Genomic DNA, 20,659 nt, shown 5'->3' with positions numbered 1-20,659 from the left:
GCCCCTGAGCCCCGGGGCTCCCAGTCACCTCTGCAGCTGGTAGCTCCCGGGTGATTTAAAGGCCCCAGGGCTCCCTGCCTCTTCTGGTTGAGGCCCCGCCCCCACTCAGGACTCTGGCATACCGGTAAGTCCTTTAAGTTACTTTCACCCCTGGGGAGGGGGATTGTGTGCAGGGGTGAGATGTGAGGAGGAGAGTGCAGAGAGTGTTTCCCACCCTGCTTCCATTCACTCGCTACTGTACAGGTCTGGTAGTCTTAGGCAGCTTCTTGGGCCTCGCTGAGTTTCACATCAGGATCACATAGAACATTATAGGCCCCCCATCTGCCTTCAAGTCCTTTGCCTAGTTCTCAGTGACCTTGGGAGCTGGCTTCCACCACTACCAATGCTAGCTGCATATCCATACTGCAGCCCTGGGGAGAGGAGTTCTAGCAAGTATGAAAGTTAAATGAAGTACGGAAAAATTCCCAGTTTCAGGTAGTTCCTGAAAGCAACCAGAGAGTATTCAGGTCCAGTTTCTCCTGGATCTTCTTTCTCCCTCCCCATCACTAGAGATAGAAATGCTCCGGAGGAAGTGTCACACACTTTCTGGGTGTGGTGTTCTGTCCCATCTGATGGCACTAAGACCACTTAGAGAGCAAGAGAGATAAAATGCCCCACTTGTAATGCCAACAGACCCCGGTCGTCAGCAGGCAGGATCAAACCTGGGGCCTGTGGAGCTTAGTGCATGAGCTTCTACCACATGAGCTAAAGGCCAGTTGGCTTTTAGCTCGTGCCCTAGAGGCTCATGCACTAAGCTACAGAGGTCCCCGGTTCAATCCTGCCTGCTGACAACTGGGGTCTGTTGGCATTATAAGTGGGACAGAATACCACACCCAGAAGGTGTGTGGGTTACAGAAGCAGCTATGAAGTCTGTTCGTTCCTCCATTGAAGCCAGCACCTTGACCATGATAGTTGTTTCTACTGAGACCAGTTGTGACTTGAATCTGGGCCATGGAGTCTTGGGTCACAGGGGTAATTGGGCACTAACTTCCAATGATCCCAGTGGCCGTTCGTACCTTTGTGAATCTGGGCCCAAGTGTGTGGGAGGGAAGGTGAATATGCCAGAGTGTAAGTCTTGCTAAAGAGAGCCCACGTCACACAGATCTTTCAGAGTTTTGCTATGAAATCCATGGTGCTGGCACATAAAAGATGTCTCCCTGCTTCCCTACCACTCCAAAATAGAATTGAATGTTGGGCAAGGTGCCAGCTTGAGATTCCTAGAGATAAGTTCAGTGCTCTGATGAAAGCAGCATCTTAATGCCAAGCTTTATTAAAAGGATAAGGGTGTGTCAGGGCAGAGGCAGTCCCTTCTCCAGATTAAAAAAAGTTTTGGCTAAGAATGCTGGAAAGACGTCTAGTTTCAGGCTTCTATGGAGGTACTGCAAACAGAGAACATAACTGAAGAGAAGACTGGCCTTTTCCCAACCATTATTGGATAGCACTGCACGGCTTCTGCCTGTACATTCAGAGGATGGTACAGAAACTGCCAGGAAGGTAGGACTGCTAAGGCCGATTAGCTTTGGCATAGTGGCCTTTGTAGTGGGTTTGGCAACATGGTCTTCAGATGGTTCCAAATACTGACAGCCAGGGCATTTACCTGTACCAGCCTCATTCTGTCCTTCAGTGCTGCTTTGGCTTCCTGTGAAGTGATGCCACCAGTACACTAAACCTAGAGCTGGGTGCGCAACGTTTTCCAAAATTAGATTTACAGTGTTAAATTTCTGCATTTCAGCCAAAGAACTGATCATGACCATCTCTATGGACTGAGAACCAGCTTTGCTTTCTGCTCCTTCTAGAGGTCTCATTTTTAAGAAAGCAATTCTCTATGCTACAGCCACAGTCTTTTATCCACTCCCTAAATGGGATCTGATCATTTACAGATCATTTTACTCACCCGATTCCCCACTACCAGTGAAAGTCAGAAATGCTCCTACCACAGAAAACTAAGTGGCAGGATCTTTTCCTAAACCCACTAGTATTTGCTGGGCTTCTGCTCTCTTCATTTCAGAGAACCTGGGAAATTTTGCTTCTCCCAACATGTTGCTGTAGCCGGGCAGGTGGAGACTTTGGAAACAACTTTGTTGTATGAACTGGATCATTTTGACCATTAGTGAAACCCTCAGAGCCACAATTGTTACAATATCTTCCTCAGACATTTTATTAAATGCTCACACACACAAAAATAAATCCAGGACAGAATCAATTAAAGCAGAAAGCAAACGGAGGGATGAGAGAGGCCCCATAAGGCAGGGGTTCCTATCTGAGGAGAACAGAAGCAAGCTGCAGGGGGAAGAACAGAAACATTTTTAATGAGAGGAGATCAGGGATGTGCCAAAGACTGTGGGCTAGAGGACATGAAGGAGTTGACAAATTGACCCAGGAGAGTTAGTTTGCAGGGACTGGGAGCAAACCAAATCCTGTCTGTTACTGTGGAGGTCTGAGGTTTACTAATCTCCAGGGGCACTCCCCACCCCTACAACAAGCCCCTACCTCCCCAGAACACCCTTCTACCTAGGCAGCTCCAATGGGTGAAGAAAAGTGGTGAAGATTGCTGGTTTCCAAGCTGCACCAACACAGTCCACACACAGGAGCACTGGCCAAGGTTTGCTGATGCACTTTAATGGGAATATTCACACAGCTCCACTGGGGCTCATGTTAAAAAGATTAGCTCAGTGGGTTTGAGTATGTAGCAACTGGAAAAGGAACCCTCAGACTCATCAGCGGAGATCAAAAGGCAAGAGCTACTGCATGGGCTCAAACCGCAAGTCTGAGCTGCCACTGTTCACATGGGACAGTCAGTCTGGAACAGACTGGCACTGTGATTGACAGGTGAAGGGACCACCTCAGTATGGAAACAGCTGTAGAATTAGAAAAGTCTGGATTGGAATCTTGTATTCAACTGGAATAGACTAACCTGGCCTAGACATCCACACAAAGGCAGAGGAGAGGGTCAGTCATATAGGTTTTCCCCACCTCGTATTAAAGTTCACAGCAGAAGAGGCACAGGCGAAGAGATGGAAAAACAAAACAGGAGGTAAGTTTTCCCCACTTACAGAAGAACATGGTGGTTCTTTGATACATACGACATGGTCTAGGTTGCCAATACAGTTGTGGCTCCACCAGATTATGGAGGCCTGAGTAGAGGTGGTTCTAAGAATCAGTCCACCAACCTTCTCTGTTGAGCATTCCCCCTGCTTCCCCACCACACCCATTAATCTTTTTCTGTTCAGCTTTATCCCTCCTACTCCCAAAGAGTTAGTAGCTGGAGGTTTCTCATTGGTTATTGAGACACCTTCTACCCCCTGCTTGATTAGGCAAGTTGGCAGATCCTTCTCCTTGTATGTTCGAGAGATTAGAGAGGGCCAAAGTGCCTCCCATCTCCAGCATGGAAACAGAAGGGCCCAGAGGAGCCAAATACAAAACAGCAAAGAGTCATTTAGAAAGTTAAAGTGAGGAACAATAGCCAGCTGATTATGTTCCTTTCATCCATGAAAGCAGCGTGGGGTGATGCTCCCACCCGAGGATACAGCCAGGCTGTTCTGGAGCAAAGAGAAGTTGCCCACCAGGGACTGGGAGAAAGACATCCTTCAGTGATCTCCCTTATAGCAGAGGAAGCATCAGCGTTGAGTACAGGGTTGCATCTAGCCAGGACCAAGCTCTGCTGTAAAAGAAAAACAGAACAAAGGACAAAACTTACTATAGTAGTTAGTGAGAGTGATCATCTGCTCTACAGACAGTCAGCCCAAGATGCTTCCTCCCCCGTGTATCTTGAGTGTTCCTCCTGGGTTTACAGCCCCTATACCCTGGCTCAGCCAGTGTACAGGAGCTGCTTGCAACCCAGAATGGGAGCCTAGAACATCTGAGAAGACATCAAAATCACTCTCAAGGCCTCTGGATTCTGCTGCTCTGTTACTGTGACATGAGGCGATCAGCAACAGGCAGGAGACCATACACAGCAGCAAGGGTATGGAACAGGTCATGTTACCCTGGCAGAGAGAGATGCATTTCAGTGCAGTCATCTCGTCCCTAGGAGTCGTTTAGATGGTAGAGGTGATGCTGCCCCAGTCTTCCCCTCTGAGCCCAAGAAAAATACTAAAGCAAAGCTTTCCCTTAGCGACCAGCTGCAGCAACACAAGTATCAAGTTCCCTTATCTCATTCTTCCGCAAAGAACAGCTGATTCTGTGCAGTCATTCCAGCATCCCAAATTACTTCTCCATCTTGAAGTTAATGACTCTTCCACACGGATACTTCCCCTGTTTAAAGGTCAAACTAGAGACTAGGTTTGATTAAAGCTTCTCTCTAAGCACAGTAGAGCAGCATAAGAGGGATCCCAAGACCAGGCAGGTTTCAGGTTGTGCATCAGCATGAAGTACACACTTAACACTAAGAATCCCATGGACTGTGTCTCAATTTCACTTGCTTTTCCTGAAGCTTCACAGGCTATTTGGGTTCTTTGAGCAGTTCATTCCCCCTCAGTTTTATAATGAATCCTTTTAAATATCCACTGCAGTCAATAAGACCAAGCAAAGCAATGCATCTTTCTTTGCTCTCCTATTGTTCCAATACACAGCCGGGGGGGGGGGGGGGAGGAAGAGACGTATTCCTACTGAGAGGACAGATTGCTCCAGGAGAGAGCTCTCCAAAAAGCATGCAGAACTCTGAGGGGGGAGACACAGAAGGTAGATCTCATGACACAAACATGTCGTCGTCCCCCGGCCCCCCAAAATCTATGAAACAAAGGCGGCAAATTTGAAAGTGATGAAATGCATCACTCCCATTCTGCCAGAATCCATCGGTGGACTCCATTGCCATGTGGTATCACTGAGACCAAGGATTTAGTGGGATTCAAAAAAAGAATTGGATATTTACATGGATAAACAAGAATATTCAGAGTTCTAATAGCAAGGATCTTTAAAAAAAAAAATCAAGTGCATTGGAAGTGATATGAACCCAGATGCTTCAGTATATAAGCCAGCTTCTAACTATTGGGAGTAAGACTTTCACACTGGACTGATTACCTCCCAGCTGCAGGGAACCTGGCACCTTCTTCTGAAACAGCTATAAGGATTAGACAGATACAGGACTAGATGAGGCACTGCTCTCATCCAGTGTAGCAATTCCTATGGCCTAGACATCACTTTCGGGGGTTGAGGCATAGGGAAAGTCGTCAACTCTACCATGAGGTGTCACACTATTGGGAAGGAGGTGTGTTTCCACCTGCCTCCTTTTGCTTAGATCAGTTTGTTTTGTATAGCTACACAAAACAAAGGCTGGTGCCTTCCATGTCCCTGTCCCCCTCCACTTCACAAGCCATTAAAAGCTAAAGTGGCATTTTGGTTCCTTTTCGGAGAGTGGTGATACTTGTGCCATTTATACAGCGATGCTTCAAACAAAGTTTTCTAGCTTCAGAGTCAGCGACTGGCACCAGGAAACGTAAGAGCCCCAAGTTAGTCTAAACAGCAAGAAATGCCTCTGTTTTTAGCACAGCAGGCAATATTTTAGCCAGCTAGAGTTCTGTCTACTGCTGGCCATAAGAAGATTTATATAAAAATATAACGACCTACCCATGGCTACACTTCAGATATTCCCTAGATGTAGAGTGTGTTTTGCTCAAAGCAGGTTTAATGAAGGATGCCTAGGAGGTCCTACCTGCATAAGAGACATTTGCAGTGGTGTAACTACATGGATACAAAAGGGGTGCAAACCTCTTATATAGTCTATGATTCCCCTGCTCACATACACATACAAGCAAGCTAGATTGAGCATAAATCGCAGCGTAGCCATGGTGGCATAGGTTGCAGCAGCAACGGCACAGCTGTGCGGAGCACATACCCACTAGTTTCAGGCAGATTTGTACACAGCACAGTTCAGCCAGACCTCCACTGCCGCTACCCAGTGCTCCTGCTGCTACACCGCTATTTACGTGTACACAAACGAGGGAAATCACATCCCTAGCTCAGTGTTGATGTAGGACTCTGATGTGAAGTTGGGCATATGCTATTGCACCTCGCGCTAGTAAATTACCAAAGCCAACTGCACCAGAGTAAATCCACTTTACGCTGGTGCAGCATAGCTGAAGTAGGAGCTTATGCACTTGTAATTACAGCAATGTAGCTACACTCGTGCAAAGTCTAAGTCAGGCATTTTGAGGTCTTTCAGACCTCCAACCCTGGGGATGTGTGGTGGTTTGGTGTATGGAGGACTGTGTTGGAATTGCAAGCTATCATTTTAGGAGCTGGGAGAAGGCTTCCCTGATCTTGCATGCAGGTTACAGGGCTCCATAGCAAAGTGTTCCAGCAGGGTCCACAGCCAGACAGTCTACGGGAAGGCGGAGCAAGTTGTACTTCTCTGCTGTAGGGAGCTGTGTCTCTGTTTCGGGGTTCTTGTATGTTCTGAATTCTAACAAAAGTAGTGTTCTGGTGGAACCTTCCAGCAGGAGAATCTGTTCTATCCAAGTTGTGTGTGTATGCTGTGAAACAGAACAGTGGGGAATGGGATTTCTAGCCCTCTTCGGTCAAATGAGTTTCACACGTAAGAACTGCTCTTGGAATAGAACTACGCCTAATTCTAACCTTTGCTTAAAAGTGATCAGCTGCTTTGAACTTCCAGCAGTTGCCATCTCACATACACAAGTCCCCTTCAAGGCTTCCTCACAAAATGCTGTGTGGCTTTCCGCATATGCGGGCACACACACACACACAGCAATTGCCTTTTGCCTATGCTGACAAGGCACCACATCCCTTACACCTAGGGTGACCAGATGTCCCGATTTTTGGGTCTTTTTCTTATATAGGCTCCTATTACCCCCTACTCCCTGTCCCAATTTTTCATATTTGCTGTCTGGTCACCCTACTTACACCCTAGAGAACAGCCCCAGCTGTGCAGTGACAATATTTCCTGCTGAGATTCTGCTGGAATTAGGGTGGCAACTGGAGCCTGTGGGGAAGTAGACAGCCTTTATCTTTAGATTTTGCTTTAGCCCTCCCTTTTCTCCACCACTCTGCCTGCCAGGAATTTCTGTAGCAAGCAAGCAAGCAAAAGGCCAGCCTCCCAGCAGGAGTAGTTAGCCAGTGCTGAAAGACAGATTGCAAAGGCAGCCAAAGGCTGTTTAAGCCTCATGTGCGTTGAAGTGGAAACATCTGTTCTACCAATCAAAGGGTTTTGCTCAGAGTAGTTTACAAGTGAACTAAAGCTTGCACCTCTAGAGACGTTGATGCGGCATACTGCATCACCTTCCACAAGGGCCAGGACCAGGGGAGTTAGGACTCCGGGGCCCAAAACTAGAATTTTACCTACCACAAACAAGAAGCTGGCATAAGCTTGGCAGTTGCCGAAAAGGAGCAGAGCACCTGACAGCCCCAATGAACGCTCCCAGCCTCCTCCCGCTCATTCCTTCTTTCAGGACACTTGACACCATCCAGCAGTGGGAGTTGACGGATTCATTCGCTTGTGCCTCACTTCTTAGCCAAGCCAGCTCAGCAACTGTGAAGCTGGCGATAACTGGAGGAAAAGTTTAATCTGTGACACTTGGGAGCTGAAGTCTGTCATGGAGCGATAGATGGAATAAGCCAGGTGGTCGCCCTCACTCCCTACCCCAGCATAGGCTTCCCACTCTTTGCTTAACTCCTGTGGCTGCCTCTGCTGGTAATCTCTACACAAAGCAGCAATAATCGGTCATGAAGAACTTCTTTTGTTTCTAGACAGGGTCACAGAAGTTGCAGCCCAGGGTGAGGATGGGAAGAGAGCTGGGGCAGTGGAGGTTCACACAGTTTAGGGCATTGCCAGCCTCTGAGAGTGCCTGGGTGTAATCTAGGGGAAACTCAAAAGCAAGTTTTGTAGACATGGTTCCAGCTGCAGAGTTCAGACTGGGATTTCAGACAGCTCAGAGCAAGGGATCTTGTTTGATGCAGAGTTGAAGGAACTAGCAATACCATGTGACCTAAAGGCCAAATTAGAGCTAATTTTTATTGCCAGGGTTGTGGGCAGGGCCGGCTCCAGGCACCAGCTTACCAAGCTTGGGGCGGCCACTTCGGAGAGGGGCGGCACGTCCAGCTATTCGACGGACGGTCCCTCACTCCCGCTCGGAGCGAAGGACCTTCCGCCGAATTGCCGCCGCAGATCGCAATCGCGGCTTTTTTTTTTTTTGGCTGCTTGGGGCAGCCAAAACCCTGGAGCTGGCCCTGCTTGTGGGAGTAGGAAGGAAAATGCATTTTAGTGTTTGAGGCAGCACGGGACTTGCTAGCATCAGGCAGTGTGAGGATAGATGCTTGGCAAGCTTCTAACCACAGGTGCTGGAACAAGGCATGCTGCTGCATCCCCGGCTTGAAATGGTTTCCATCATATACAGGGTTTACAGTTTGGTTCAATGGCTCTCAGCAGCCCCACTTTTAACAATCTACTAACATCTCAAATCCTGACCCATAGCCCTAAACTGGTGGTCACGCATGCCCTTCTGTTGTGTGCGAGTGATGTGGAGAAATATCCATTAGACACTGGTTGTATTGAGAAGGCAGGAGGTAAAAGCACCAGTACAATGTTCCTCCCTCTCCCAGATAAAGCATTGCTTCTGAAACAGACCAGACCCCCCTGGGACAGCACTTGGAAGTTCTACAGACAGATGTTTGGGGTTTGCTGGCAGCAGACCCATCTTTGTGGCCCCATGGCAGGCACGAACAGCCCAGGAGCATGCACAGGGTTAAGCAGATCAGTTGCTGATGTCAACTCTAAGCTTTTTGTGTTTCATTTCAGGGGGTTAAAATGCTGATCACTGTAACACCACCTTATGAGCCAGCATCCCTCCATCCACAGATTCCACCTCCTGCTATACTACCGAAACCCGGGAAGGACAATCTAAGGCTCCAGAGACTCTTGAAGAAAGTTGCAAAGAAGAATGCACCACTAGCCTCCCAGCAAGCCAAATCGTTCCGGTCCAACCTCTCCCCAGTGAGCGAGGCCAGCCCAGACCTAGAGCACAGCGAGCGCTCATCTCCGCTGAAGACCCCAGAAACATCGACGCACATCACCATCCGCCTCCCTCCCCGGTTCTCCATCAAGCCAGTCATCCACCATGTCTCATCTCCTTTCCCGAAGGCCAAGCCATTCACGCTCAAAGTAACCGAGCAGAGGAGAATCTCTGAACACCTCAAGCTCTCTGTCTCTCCAGCAGCATCCCCTGTGCACAAGCAGTCCCCATGGCAACCAAAAGGGATGACAAAACCAGACACGCCCACCCAGCTACCTTCTCCACAGGCACATTGTGTATTCGTTTTCCCTGACCCTCCTGTTTCCATCTCACCTGTCATAGAAGCCCCAGTGGAGGTTACTCATGTCACCAAAGTGCATGCGCTTGTCCATAGTGTGCAGGCACCTAGAGCAAAGACCCCCTTACCAGACCAGTCGTCTACAGCCCTCAGCAGTGAGGACAGGCAGCCTTTGGCAGCCCATACTGGCAAAAGCCACTCAGAGCCGCCCGCAGGGCTGGCACCAATCACTCTGAATGCGGATGAGACTGGAGCTGCTACTCCGAAAGCAAAGGACCCCATGCTTCCCACCATGACAGCAGAGCCCCCCTACAAAACCCTTAAGTCTTCAACTCCCAGAGAGCCTGTTGGGACTGCTTTCCCCAGTCCTCGGATGCCGGATCCCCAATTCAGTAGACCAGAAACCCCAGGAAGTGACACAACAAGATCCAGAACAGAGTGGGTTCCTGAACTTCCTGAGCCACACAGCAAAAGCCTAAGGCCAATGACTCCCCATACAGCTCAGAAGCAAGATGCCACAGTGCCAGCTGACAATACAAGGGCTTTCTCCACAGAAGCAAAGGAAGATCTGGTCATTCCACCACAGCCAACATCCACCATTCCCAGTGCCAATCCGTTCCCCAAAGCTGAGTCTCCACCACCATCTGTGGATAAGGCCAGACCTCTTACAGCCAAGTTTAGCGGATGGTCTCGCCTCAAGAAGCACTTGACAGTGGAACCCGAGGGGCCTCAATTCCCAGAAACCGAGCCAGCCCAGCCTGAACAGGAGGAAGCAGGAAGTAAAGCAGAAGGCTCTCAAGGTAATGCCAGCCAAGACAACAGGCTGATTAAATCAAGGACCACCAAAATGTGGGACGCCATTTTATATCAGATGACAGCCCTCAAGAGGAGAAAGCAGCAAGAGGAAGAAAAAGGGATAAGGAAAGAGGAGGGATTCTCATTCCGGTGCCGCTTGCCCCTTCTCCACAGACCACGTTTTGATGCCCGGAAACTGAAGGAGCTGGCTTCCAAACCAATGACGAAGATCACCACCATGTTAGAGTCGAGCCTGCTCCACCACAAGACACCTGAGGAACCCAAGAATTTTAACAGGACTGCATCAGGGTGGCAGCTCAAGTGAAGCCAGCTGGATTCCACCTCGGCAACAAGCTCTCTCTCAGGCCTCCTCCAAGGTGCTGCCTGAGTTCTGAGCAGGAAAGTGCCTTTTATAGCCAGATTTTCCTGCAGCATGGAGGCCAAACGTGAGGAAAAATATAAGTAAAATCCTTCACAGACAGCAGCCTTATGCTGAGGGCTTTAGGGGGTTATGAGGACTGTACACTACATATCCGTAGTGTACATATCCGTAGTGCATGCACACACCTCCAGAGTAGCTTGAGGATCCAAGAAGAACAGCTCTATATCTATATGCAGCTTCATTTAAAATATTCCAATTGGAGATCAGGCTACAAAACCAAACAAGGGACCCAGGAAAAGCAGTGAAGTGACCTGTAGAAAACCTCCAATGTAAAGGCATCTTGTTTTTCATTCAAGAAAATCAATGGAATTTTAGATTTATTTTTAAGTGAATCCCAAACAGTGCCAGCCCAGAAACAGGACAGGTTGTGGCAATGCAAGTTGCTCCACCCTGCCCCATCTAATATTCTGCCTCCTAGGCTGTACGATCCGGTTTAAGACTAAAAGAAGGGTTCCGTTTCTAAGCCACTGAGTTCTTTGTTGGAACCCTCAGCAGTAGCTTCAATTTCTGGTCACTCAGAACTAGACTGAGATGAAATCCCTTTGCATAGAACAAGGGTGACAGGTGGTGGTATATTTCATGCTGCTCTCAAACCACACTTTACTCAGTCCAGAAAACAGAATCTCTCATTAGTTTTAGGTTTTATAATTAAATTTGATCTCCCTAAAGGTAAATTTGAGGTTGCAGGAGTTGGGGGGGGGGGGGGAAGAGAATCTTTTGTTTTGCAATGATCAGAGTTTTTCCATTCTTAAATGATTTCGAGTGCAGTTATTGGCCAGGGATTTTCAGAATGATTAGGATTTTGTTTGCTTCAGCTTTTGAGATGCCCAACTTGACATACCTTAATGGGGTCTGAGCTTCAGAGTGGGCAATCAGCAGTTTCTGAAAAAATCAGGCCCCTTTAAGGTCTCTCAGAGTGGGCATCCAAAGTCACTAGTGACTCTTGGCCATTGCACATAGGCCAATACAACAGGGATTATTTTTTTTTAAATAAATAAGAGACCAGAGGCTTAAAACAGAGTTTATAGAAAATAAAGTGGGTTTTTTCCAGAGAGATTCAAAAGCATCTTTTCTTGCACAGACCTAAAACATTTCCTATAAATGGCAGCATTTATATGGATCTATTTTGCTGGATTCAAGTGGGGAGCACTGGCCTGAAATCTAAAGATTTCCAAGCTACAGCAACCCCTACTGTCCTGGCTGTAGTTGAGAGGGGGTCAGTAGTTCCTCTCACTGCCATTTTCAAGCACGTCATGAGGAATCACACATTACACCCCTTCATGGGGTTCTCATGTGGCTTAGATATTTTTCACCAGAGCAGATCATCCTGGACATTGATAGGGATTACGAGACTATCCAGTGTCACAGTAAACAAAACGAAGATCTCAAAGCAATATAAGCCTCCAGGTTATGAGCCAGCCTCTAACTATTGGCTGTTAGGAGGAAATGATCCCTCAGGGCAGGTTATCCTATAGCTGCCTACTGCAGGGTTTCTTGCACCTTCCTCTCATTCAGCTGGAGCGGACCTTTGTCAGAGACCAGATACTGCACTGAATGGACCCTGATCTAACCCTGAGTGGCGATTCCCATCTACGGAATAGCATCCTCTGAAGCATCTGATGTTAGCCACTGTTAGGATGGCAGATTAGGAGAAAGATTAATCTGTTCAAATGTGGCAGCTCCAGTGTTCCCTTATCAGTCTGCCTGAAGGGCCTAAGCGGGCCGTTGATAGAAAGGGTACATTATAGTGACCACCTCATACAGAACAGAACATTGTTGGTCTTCCTATTAGTCACCCAGGGAAGCCTATGGCAACCAAGTGTTCTTTGGCCTCACTTAACTCGGGACAGACTAGTTAGCAACGAAGAACTAGTTTTAGCCACACTTGATCCCCTGCCACCCATGCGTCTAACATTTGTTGGGCTAAAACCTCCACAAGCTGCCTCCTCCATTCTGCGCTACAAAACAGACAGCACTGGCATGTGCTCACCCTCTGAGCTCTCTCTCTGGAGCTTTCAGTCTTCTCTCAAACCTAACCAAGCCCCATTGCAATGCACTAGGGATGTCCTAGCAGAGGTATGGCCAGAGCACGCCTTGGCAAGGCCTTACGATTGGGTTTTTTTCAACCCATCAGTTCTCAAGCACTGTAGGAAACATGGACAAATCCAAGATGGAGGCTCCTCCGCACTTTCCATGGATTGTATACATTGTATTGCGTTTATTTTTGATTGCTGCTCAGGTTTAACACATGGGTTTGTTTTGTTTGGTTTTGGGGTTTTTTGTAAATATTAAGCAGCATTACATTGAGATCTGTTTTTTCTGGCTGTTTTGGGAGTGGGTTGTTCATTTTGTTTTTAATGTTCACAGTTGTTTGCATCTCCATAGTCACCAGGCTTAGGGAGTGAGCTCACACAGGGTAAGCATGCAGCTATTTCCACTTCCCTAGTGAGGTTACCATAAGGGGGAATATTTCTGCATAGCTAATATAGGACTGGTATGTTTCGCCCCAAAGGGAAATTTGATACCTGCTTCTACCTTCTGTGCCTATGCACAGGCTAGAGAGCTGGCTGGAATTTCTCATTCCAAACAGACAGCCTTAAAAAAAAAAAACCAAAAAAAAAACCACTTTGTTTTTGTGAAGTTTAATTTCTGAGAAGAAATGAAAACTGAAAATTCTCAGTGTTGAAGAGTCAGAACTCCAGTTTTTGCCCCTGGCCATTTTCCAGTAGCAAAAACGAAGAGGGAGAAAGAGGGAAATCCCCCAAATAAGAATCTGAACAATTTCAAAAGTTTTTCCATGAAACAATTGAGAAAATAAGAATTACTTGGCAAAATATACTCCTATTTTTGGACCAGCTCTAATATGCTATACAGGTAGTTAAGATTCCACTGACACAGAAAGGTGGCTTGCTACAAGACAACATTGTACTGACCTAGGCTGAGAATGGAGGTATTTTGCTTTAATTAAAATATATGTGCAGATAGGCTGGTATTCTCAGGAGTCCAAGAGAGTTAGGTACCCAGATTCCATTGAATTTAAGTGAGATTTGGACATTTATCTCCCTTACGGTCTGTTGAAAAAATTCCAGCCTTATTTTTGGCTCAATCATTTAAAACCTTTCCCCAATTGCTATTTTGTTGTTAATTACATATTTACAGGGTGAGGATTCAGAAATGGCTCTGATTGCTCCTTAGGCCTAATCTATATACACAAAATTAATGAATTCACTTAGAGAGATGATTTTTAACCAATCTAGTTTCACCAGTACAACTTCTAGTGTGGATGTAGTTATACCTGTATAAAGGTGCTTATCCTTGTATAGTTTATTCCTCTTTCCTTATCGGAATAGCTATACTGATAAAACACACTTTTAGACCAATGTAATTACCTCAGAATTATTGGGTTTTACCACGACTATACCAGAATAGTCAAGGCAGTCTAAACTAGAAAGTTGTACAAAGCTTTAGTCAACAGAAATCTCTACTAAAACTTCAAGACAATCCTTTTAAGCAGTACCTATTTTTTCTTCAACTCTTCAAATACAGCACAAGGAACTTGTCTTCCCTAGGAAGACATAACCCAATTCATATGATGCAGAACACGACTTCACAACCAGCATAGACAGCACGCAGGTAGCGTAACAACTTGTCTGCTGATCGCAGGAAAGGTTTAGCCCTGAGCAGTTGGAACAAACACTGAACACATGTTGTCCATGTCTAAACCAACTGCAAAGTCATATTAGTTAAAGATGTATCAAGGTAAGAGTCTTAAGCAGCCTAATTTTCTAGCAAAGTCAACTCCAAATTGTTGCCAGGAAGCCTGTCTCAGGTGAAATCAAATTAAACTCAAATATAAATGGTTCAGGTCACTGATTTTTAAAACTGAAGATTGTGTTTATAAAACATACTGGTTTTGAATTTCCAGGGTGGGAAAATACATTGAGAAAGTCTCATTTTAACTCTGCATGACAAGGTTTCCAAATGCTGCCCCAGTTTTGTTTTGTTTTTTTAGTTTGTTTCAGCATAGTTGCTTTGGGACGTCATCAGCTATTTGTAGTCTCCTATAATGGCGGTCAAGAGTTCAGTCCTTCAACCAGATGCCCTTGATTGGCAGCCCTTTTGTCCGCTAGCATACAGTAGCCTCTTTCTAATGCCAAAACAAGTTTGCTTCAAAACCCAGAACCTAGAAACACAGAAAATCTATTTGTTGCCTAGTAAGAGTAACTTCACTGCAGCATAGTTGGCACACACAAAGGACACCAATTACCATTCATGGGATCTGCATTATTACCATCAAGCAGAGCAACTAACATTTATTGCAGCTGGGAGGTTAGGCCAATTTGGCAAGAAGATAACTCAGTAGTTATTGAAACTTCAACCCACATTCTGTCCTATAGTGGCAGTGACCCAGGGAACAAGGGAGGTCTCCCACAGATGAGAGGGAAGGTGCTTGCTTGGTTTACCAATTTAGAAAGGTGTACAATTGCTTGTTTTTTGCTGTGCCCCCCTCACCTCAGTGCATTTGCAACGAAGCCCAGTCTGCTGCATAGGCAAAACAACTTGCAGGGAGCTCAGTTTCCAGAATGGAAAGTAGGCTAAAGCAGGCCACATTGCATTGCTTAGCTCTACAACACAGAGAATGTCAGAGCAGAAAGCAGATACATTCAGTAAAGGAGGGCTTGTTTCTGGAACCATGGACATTGGAAAGAAGAGATCATGGATTTCCAGAGGGAACAGGAGACCTTTGGAACTGGCTGTATTAGCAATCTGCACTCCTACTACAAGCTGTCTCCTAAGAGGTAGTTGTTCAATGTATTAAGGCCTTTGTTGATCAAGGTTAGTGGACATTGTGGATAGTTCTCTGAAAACATCCACTCAATGTGCAGCAGCAGTCAAAAAAGCGAACAGAATGTTGGTAATCATTAAGAAAGGGATAGAGAATAAGACAGAAAATATCATATTGCCTCCATATATATTCATGATATGCCCACATCTTGAATACTGCATGCAGATATGGTCACCCCATCTCAAAAAAGATATATTGGAATTGGAAAAGGTTCAGAAAAGGGCAACAAAAATTATTAGGGGTATGGAACAATGGCCATATGAGGAGAGATTAAGAAGACTGGGACTTTTCAGCTTGTAAAAAAGAGACTACTAAGGGGGGGAATATGACAGCGGTCTATAAAATCATGACTGGCGTGGAGAAAGTAAATAAGGAAGTGTTATTTACTTCTCACAACACACGAACTAGGGGTCACCAAATGAAAATAGGCAGCCCTTTAAAACAAACAAGGAAGTATTTTTTCCACACAGAGTCAACCTGTGGAACTCCTTGCCAGAGGATGTTGTGAAGGCCAAGACTAACAGCGTTCAAAAGAACTAGATAAGTTCAGGGAGAATACGTCAATCAGCGACTATTAGCCAGGATGGATAGGGATGGTGTCCCTAGCCTCTGTTTGCCAGAAGCTGGGAATGGGCAACATGGGATGGATCACTTGATGATTACCTGTCCTGCTCATTCCCTCTAGGGCACCTGGCATTGGCCACTGTTGGAAGACAGTATACTGGGCTAGACCTTTGGTCTGACCCAGTATGGCTGTTCTTATGACATGTTGTGGAAAGAGAAAGGGGAACGCAATAACTAAACCTCTTCAATGTGTGGTTGAAGTTACTAAGATATGTGGTGGCAGCCAAATCAGTAACTGTACAAGCCATCACTTGGAGACCACCTCGTTTCATGAGCCTGCCAAGAGGAAGCAACTCAAAAGTGGAGGGTGCAGGGAAGAATGCTCAACACCCTGCCCTGTGACACTTTATAGTGAGCCTTCCAGTTGCTTAACGGGGCTCCCCAGGCCTCCTTGAGCAGAAAACCAGAGTGTGAAAGGGGACTGCGTGATGAGGAAGGGGGAGAGAAGTGCCAAAACAAGATCGGTAGGGAGAGGAGAGACACTCAAGACATGAAACAGTCACGGAAGCAAGCGAAAGCAGAGGTGAAGCCCAGCACCCAAAGCCATTTCAGCCTTTTTGTCTTCAAGTACCAACATTTGGAGCCAGAGAAAGACACTGAACTGCAGTACTGTGGGGCAACTGTGCCAAGCCCTCACCATTTAGAGTATTGGCTATGGCTGTCCTGGGGGAGGTCTAGTCATTGCCTGTTCGCCTTTCGAGGAGGCACTGAGTGATTCAGAGACAGGAGTCTAAATCTCCTAGACAGACTCAAACTAATGAAGTGGTTTATTTCCCTGGATGGGGAGGAAAACCCCTTTATGTGAGCTGCAGGAACTCAGATAATGAGGTTTAACCGCACCTAGGAGAGCCAAGCTCAGCAAGGCCGGGCTTGGCACATGAAAGGAGAGTACAGCAAGGAGAAACTATGGGGATTTAGAGGACAAGGTATATGATGAAAGCAGAGAGCTGAAGCAGGTTTTAGAAACGAGGAGCAGAGAGGTGGGTATGGTCACAAAGTGGCCTATAGGCCTCCACGTCTGGATACACAATCCTATGGGATGGGAATGCGTGTGGCAATTAGGGAGGGATGGAAGGAAGAGGTCCTTTTGTAAAGACTGAGCTCTACATAAAGCTTGAAAAGTCAATAAAGGTTTTATGAGAAGTCAAGTGCTGGTTTTTCCTGCGCAGAGCGTCAGACACTCAGGGTGCTTTGCCATTATCACACCACTCGAAGCGAGCTCTTTGCCCTTGAGTCTTCTACTACTGGTCACTTAAGATAGCACAGGGATATCTATTAATACAAGCATCACGGTCCTGAGAGGGTGGGGAACAGTCTCTGGGTTTCAAGTGGGCACAGATAACATCTACACTCTTTCCCCCCTGCCGTAATGTGACTAGACTGTTCCTTCTGCGCCACTTTATCTAGAAACAGGCACATTTTCACAAGATCACTCCCCCACCCCACCCGCAAGCATAGGCCTGATCCAAATGCCATTGAAGTCAATAGGAATCCTTTCATTGACCTCAATGGTCACTGGATCAGGTCCCATGAACACATTGGACACAGAGGACTTGGTCAGCTTCCATGACTCTCTGGAATGAACTCCAACTACCCCCCGCACCTGCAGTTCTTACTCTTTACAGCATAAGAGATCAGATTAAGCTATGTCTAGTTCAACCAAGGCACTTTTACTATGAGTGGGGCTGAGGTCAGTAGCTTCCATAAATAGTCTGATCTGCAAGGTAAGTTTTCTAGCTGCAGCTAACATGGGCATCCTGCTCTGCACAGCTGCTAGAAAGAATCTCTTTGTGCATGCCCTTCTTCTACCCCGAAGAGGATTGTTTGCCAAGAAGTAGGAGCCCACCCTTTGTCCATACAGTACCTTCCAACACACCCAAGTCTGGCTGGCAATGTCGAATGTATAGGCTGAAGGAACAGGTTTTACGCTTATTGTGCTGAATCGTCCTAGCTGTCCTGCCAGAGAAGTACTAGGTGGTTCTCCTACAGTCAGAGGTTGTGTCTAACCTACCTGCTTGATTGGTACTCCACACATGCTATTGCTCCGTTGCATCATCTATCAACACCTTCTTGTACTGGCCATGTCCAGTCGCTACAAACTTGTACTTCTTGCCAGAAGCGGTGGTCTGAATGGGAGAAGAGAAGTGAGGATTAGGTCCCTTCCTCAAGTGTCCATCTCCCAGCCTGTATCTCAACCAACACAAATAAGTTTCTTAAAATTTAAGAAACTTAAGAGTCAAATAAACTGAAGTCTGAGGAGCAGGTGAGGTTCTCCAACTTCAATATTTTAATGTGGCCCAGATTCCCACAAGGGGCGAGAGCGTGTTCCTACCATCTCTTTGCCTAGACAAATACATACAATAAAATAATAATGGAGATGGATAATTATTGGAACTGCCAGATAATACAACAATTTTAAAATTCATCATAACATCAATGGTAAGGTGCAGCTCAGTCAAACCTCTCCGGTAACCCCATACCAAAAGGAGAGGCAGCATCAGAGTTGAAGTTCTATGGAGCCAGGGCTATTCTCAATCTTGGGTAAGTACCTTTTAATGCATTATACCCATGCATCCTTTGAGGCCTCCACATCTTTCAGAACTAGCAGACAGCCCAGAAACAGAACCCCAGGTATCTAAGCCACTCTGCACTTTCAGAGAATTAGGCTATTTAAAAATTTTTTAAAAAGCTATTAATTAGCCCAACCTGCAGAGTTTCAATCCAAATGCAAATGATAGAGTCTGGTGGGAGGGAACCTTGGGCTTTGGTCCCAGCCCTTCGTTAAATTAGTGGGAATGTTTATTACAACAGATACGTTTAGAAAAGGAAAGCATGCCTTCCTGTCACTGCCATAGAGGATACCTCCTTTGGCCTAGGCCTATGCTTCTGTTCGTAGGCAACCTCAACCTATGCTCCAATATACAAGCATCCTTCTCCTTTCTCTACCCCTCTGACCTAAGAGGGAATTCTCTTGAACAAACTCAGCCCCAATACCATAAAGCAAGTGCTATAACAAGGACATCTAGGAAGAAGCTACTTACCTTGATGTTGCCTTCATTTTTGGGGGTACCCTTCTGTTCCCACATGCTTCGCTTATTCACAATATCTCCAGCCACAATATCCTGGGGACATAAGAATGAATCTCATCACCCTGCCACCAACACAGCTGAAAGCTGCCTTTTTTGTTCATTTCACACTGACTGAAGCCACCTGCCCAATAACTATGGTATTTGGCCATGTGATTGGGTAGAGTCACACTGGGCAGGAACATGGCTGCATACCAGGGGGCACGAGACTTCCTTTTCTTAACCATCCTCCAACATTTGGTATTTTAACAGAACACTGGATCTAAGGCCCAAGATGTAGGTTTTGTAGGGGAAAGGGTTTACAATATTAAGAAGTATTAATAGGAAAGTTTCTTTCCTAGGAAGCTTTAAGTGAAACAGTTTTCAGAGAGACATTTTTGCCTTGAGGCCTTTGCAACCTAGATGTTGCAGCATTGTGCCGGCACTTGAACCAGAAAATGCAATTCACTAGGAATGGAGAGTAGATTCTTTCCATTGTTTAAATTTACAACTTGGCTGTACCTTGGATTAGGCCCCACTGAGCCATCAATACGCAGCAACTGGGGTGGCTTCTAGTGCAGACAAGGAAACAACTGTTTCCAGCAGTTCAGTTTAACTCCATTTCAAGCCGTGATAAACAAAACCAGTTTCCTTGGTATTTGCACTATTGTGGCTGGGGCTAATCCAGGTACAGACAAAGCTTTAGTGAATTGTAGGCAGTAGAGACAGAACATCTGAAAGTTTTAACAACATGGATGTCAATAGAAGAGGGGAAGAATGAGGTTTTAACCTGACATTGCTACTCCTGATACCATTGTCCTTTCAAGTCCCTACTCCAGTGATATGCCCCTGAATAATTTGAGTAAACCCAGCCAACCATGTAGCAGGGTAAGTTTTCTTCCTGAAGTTCATGCTGTTAGACACAGGGGCAGCCCTCTGACATTAAACAAAGCATAGGCGTCGACTCAGTGGGTTCTCCGGGGCTGGAGCACCCACAGGGAAAAATTAGTGGGTGCTCTGCAGCCACTGGCAGCCAAGCTCCTCCTCCGCATCCCACCCTGAGCGTCCCGCGTCCCCGCTCCTCTGCCTACCTCCCAGCACCGCCAAACAGCTGTTTGGTGGTGTAGCAAGCTCTGGGAGGGAGGGGGAGGAGCGGGAACGTGGCACACTCAGGGGAAGAGGCGGGGCCGGGGTGGGGATTTGGGGAAGGAGTCGGAATAGGGGCAGGGAGGGGCAGAGACTTTGGGGAAGGGGTTGGAATGGGGCTGGGGCGGGACCTCATGGAAGGGGTGGAGTCAGGGTGGGGCTGGGGGCAGAGTGGGGGGTCAAGCACCCACTGGTGGGAGCAGAAGTCGGCGCCTATGAAACAAAGAGCTGTACCCCTTCTCCTGCAGTAGAGTTGGCTGGGCATATAAAGCTCAGCAGTCTTACCTTACAGGATGGCGACTTAGAGGACTGAGCTGCAACCTCTCCAGTCTCCCAGAGGTTTTTTGTGCTGGCTACAACCATGCTTGTGGTGGTAAGTTCAAGGGAAGATTGTCGGACGAGTTTCTGAACCTTCTCGGATGTCTGGAAACAAAGCAAATC

The 20,659-nt window shown here is 46.6% G+C and overlaps 1 protein-coding gene across 4 annotated transcripts in view; it reads right to left on the bottom strand.

Annotated features, from left to right (window-relative positions):
• Positions 1 to 2,172: 2,172 nt before the first annotated feature.
• LSP1 (lymphocyte specific protein 1) overlaps positions 2,173 to 20,659 on the bottom strand; it is an 85,736-nt gene continuing 67,249 nt past the window's right edge. For 3 of the 4 annotated variants that reach the window (XM_065402513.1, XM_065402517.1, XM_065402515.1), the window contains 4 exons: positions 20,504 to 20,641; positions 19,049 to 19,129; positions 18,019 to 18,133; positions 2,173 to 3,700 (listed from right to left, as the gene is read on the bottom strand). In XM_065402513.1, coding sequence (XP_065258585.1) covers positions 18,044 to 18,133; positions 19,049 to 19,129; positions 20,504 to 20,641 — 309 coding nt within the window. In that variant the 3' untranslated portion in view covers positions 2,173 to 3,700; positions 18,019 to 18,043. The remainder of the gene's footprint in view (positions 3,701 to 18,018; positions 18,134 to 19,048; positions 19,130 to 20,503; positions 20,642 to 20,659) is intronic. The other variant, XM_065402514.1, reaches the window with a different exon arrangement.

This window comes from Emys orbicularis, chromosome 4 (genome assembly GCF_028017835.1).
Source record: "Emys orbicularis isolate rEmyOrb1 chromosome 4, rEmyOrb1.hap1, whole genome shotgun sequence".
NCBI classification, from domain to species: domain Eukaryota; kingdom Metazoa; phylum Chordata; order Testudines; family Emydidae; genus Emys; species Emys orbicularis.
This window is presented reverse-complemented; position numbering and strand designations above follow the sequence as displayed.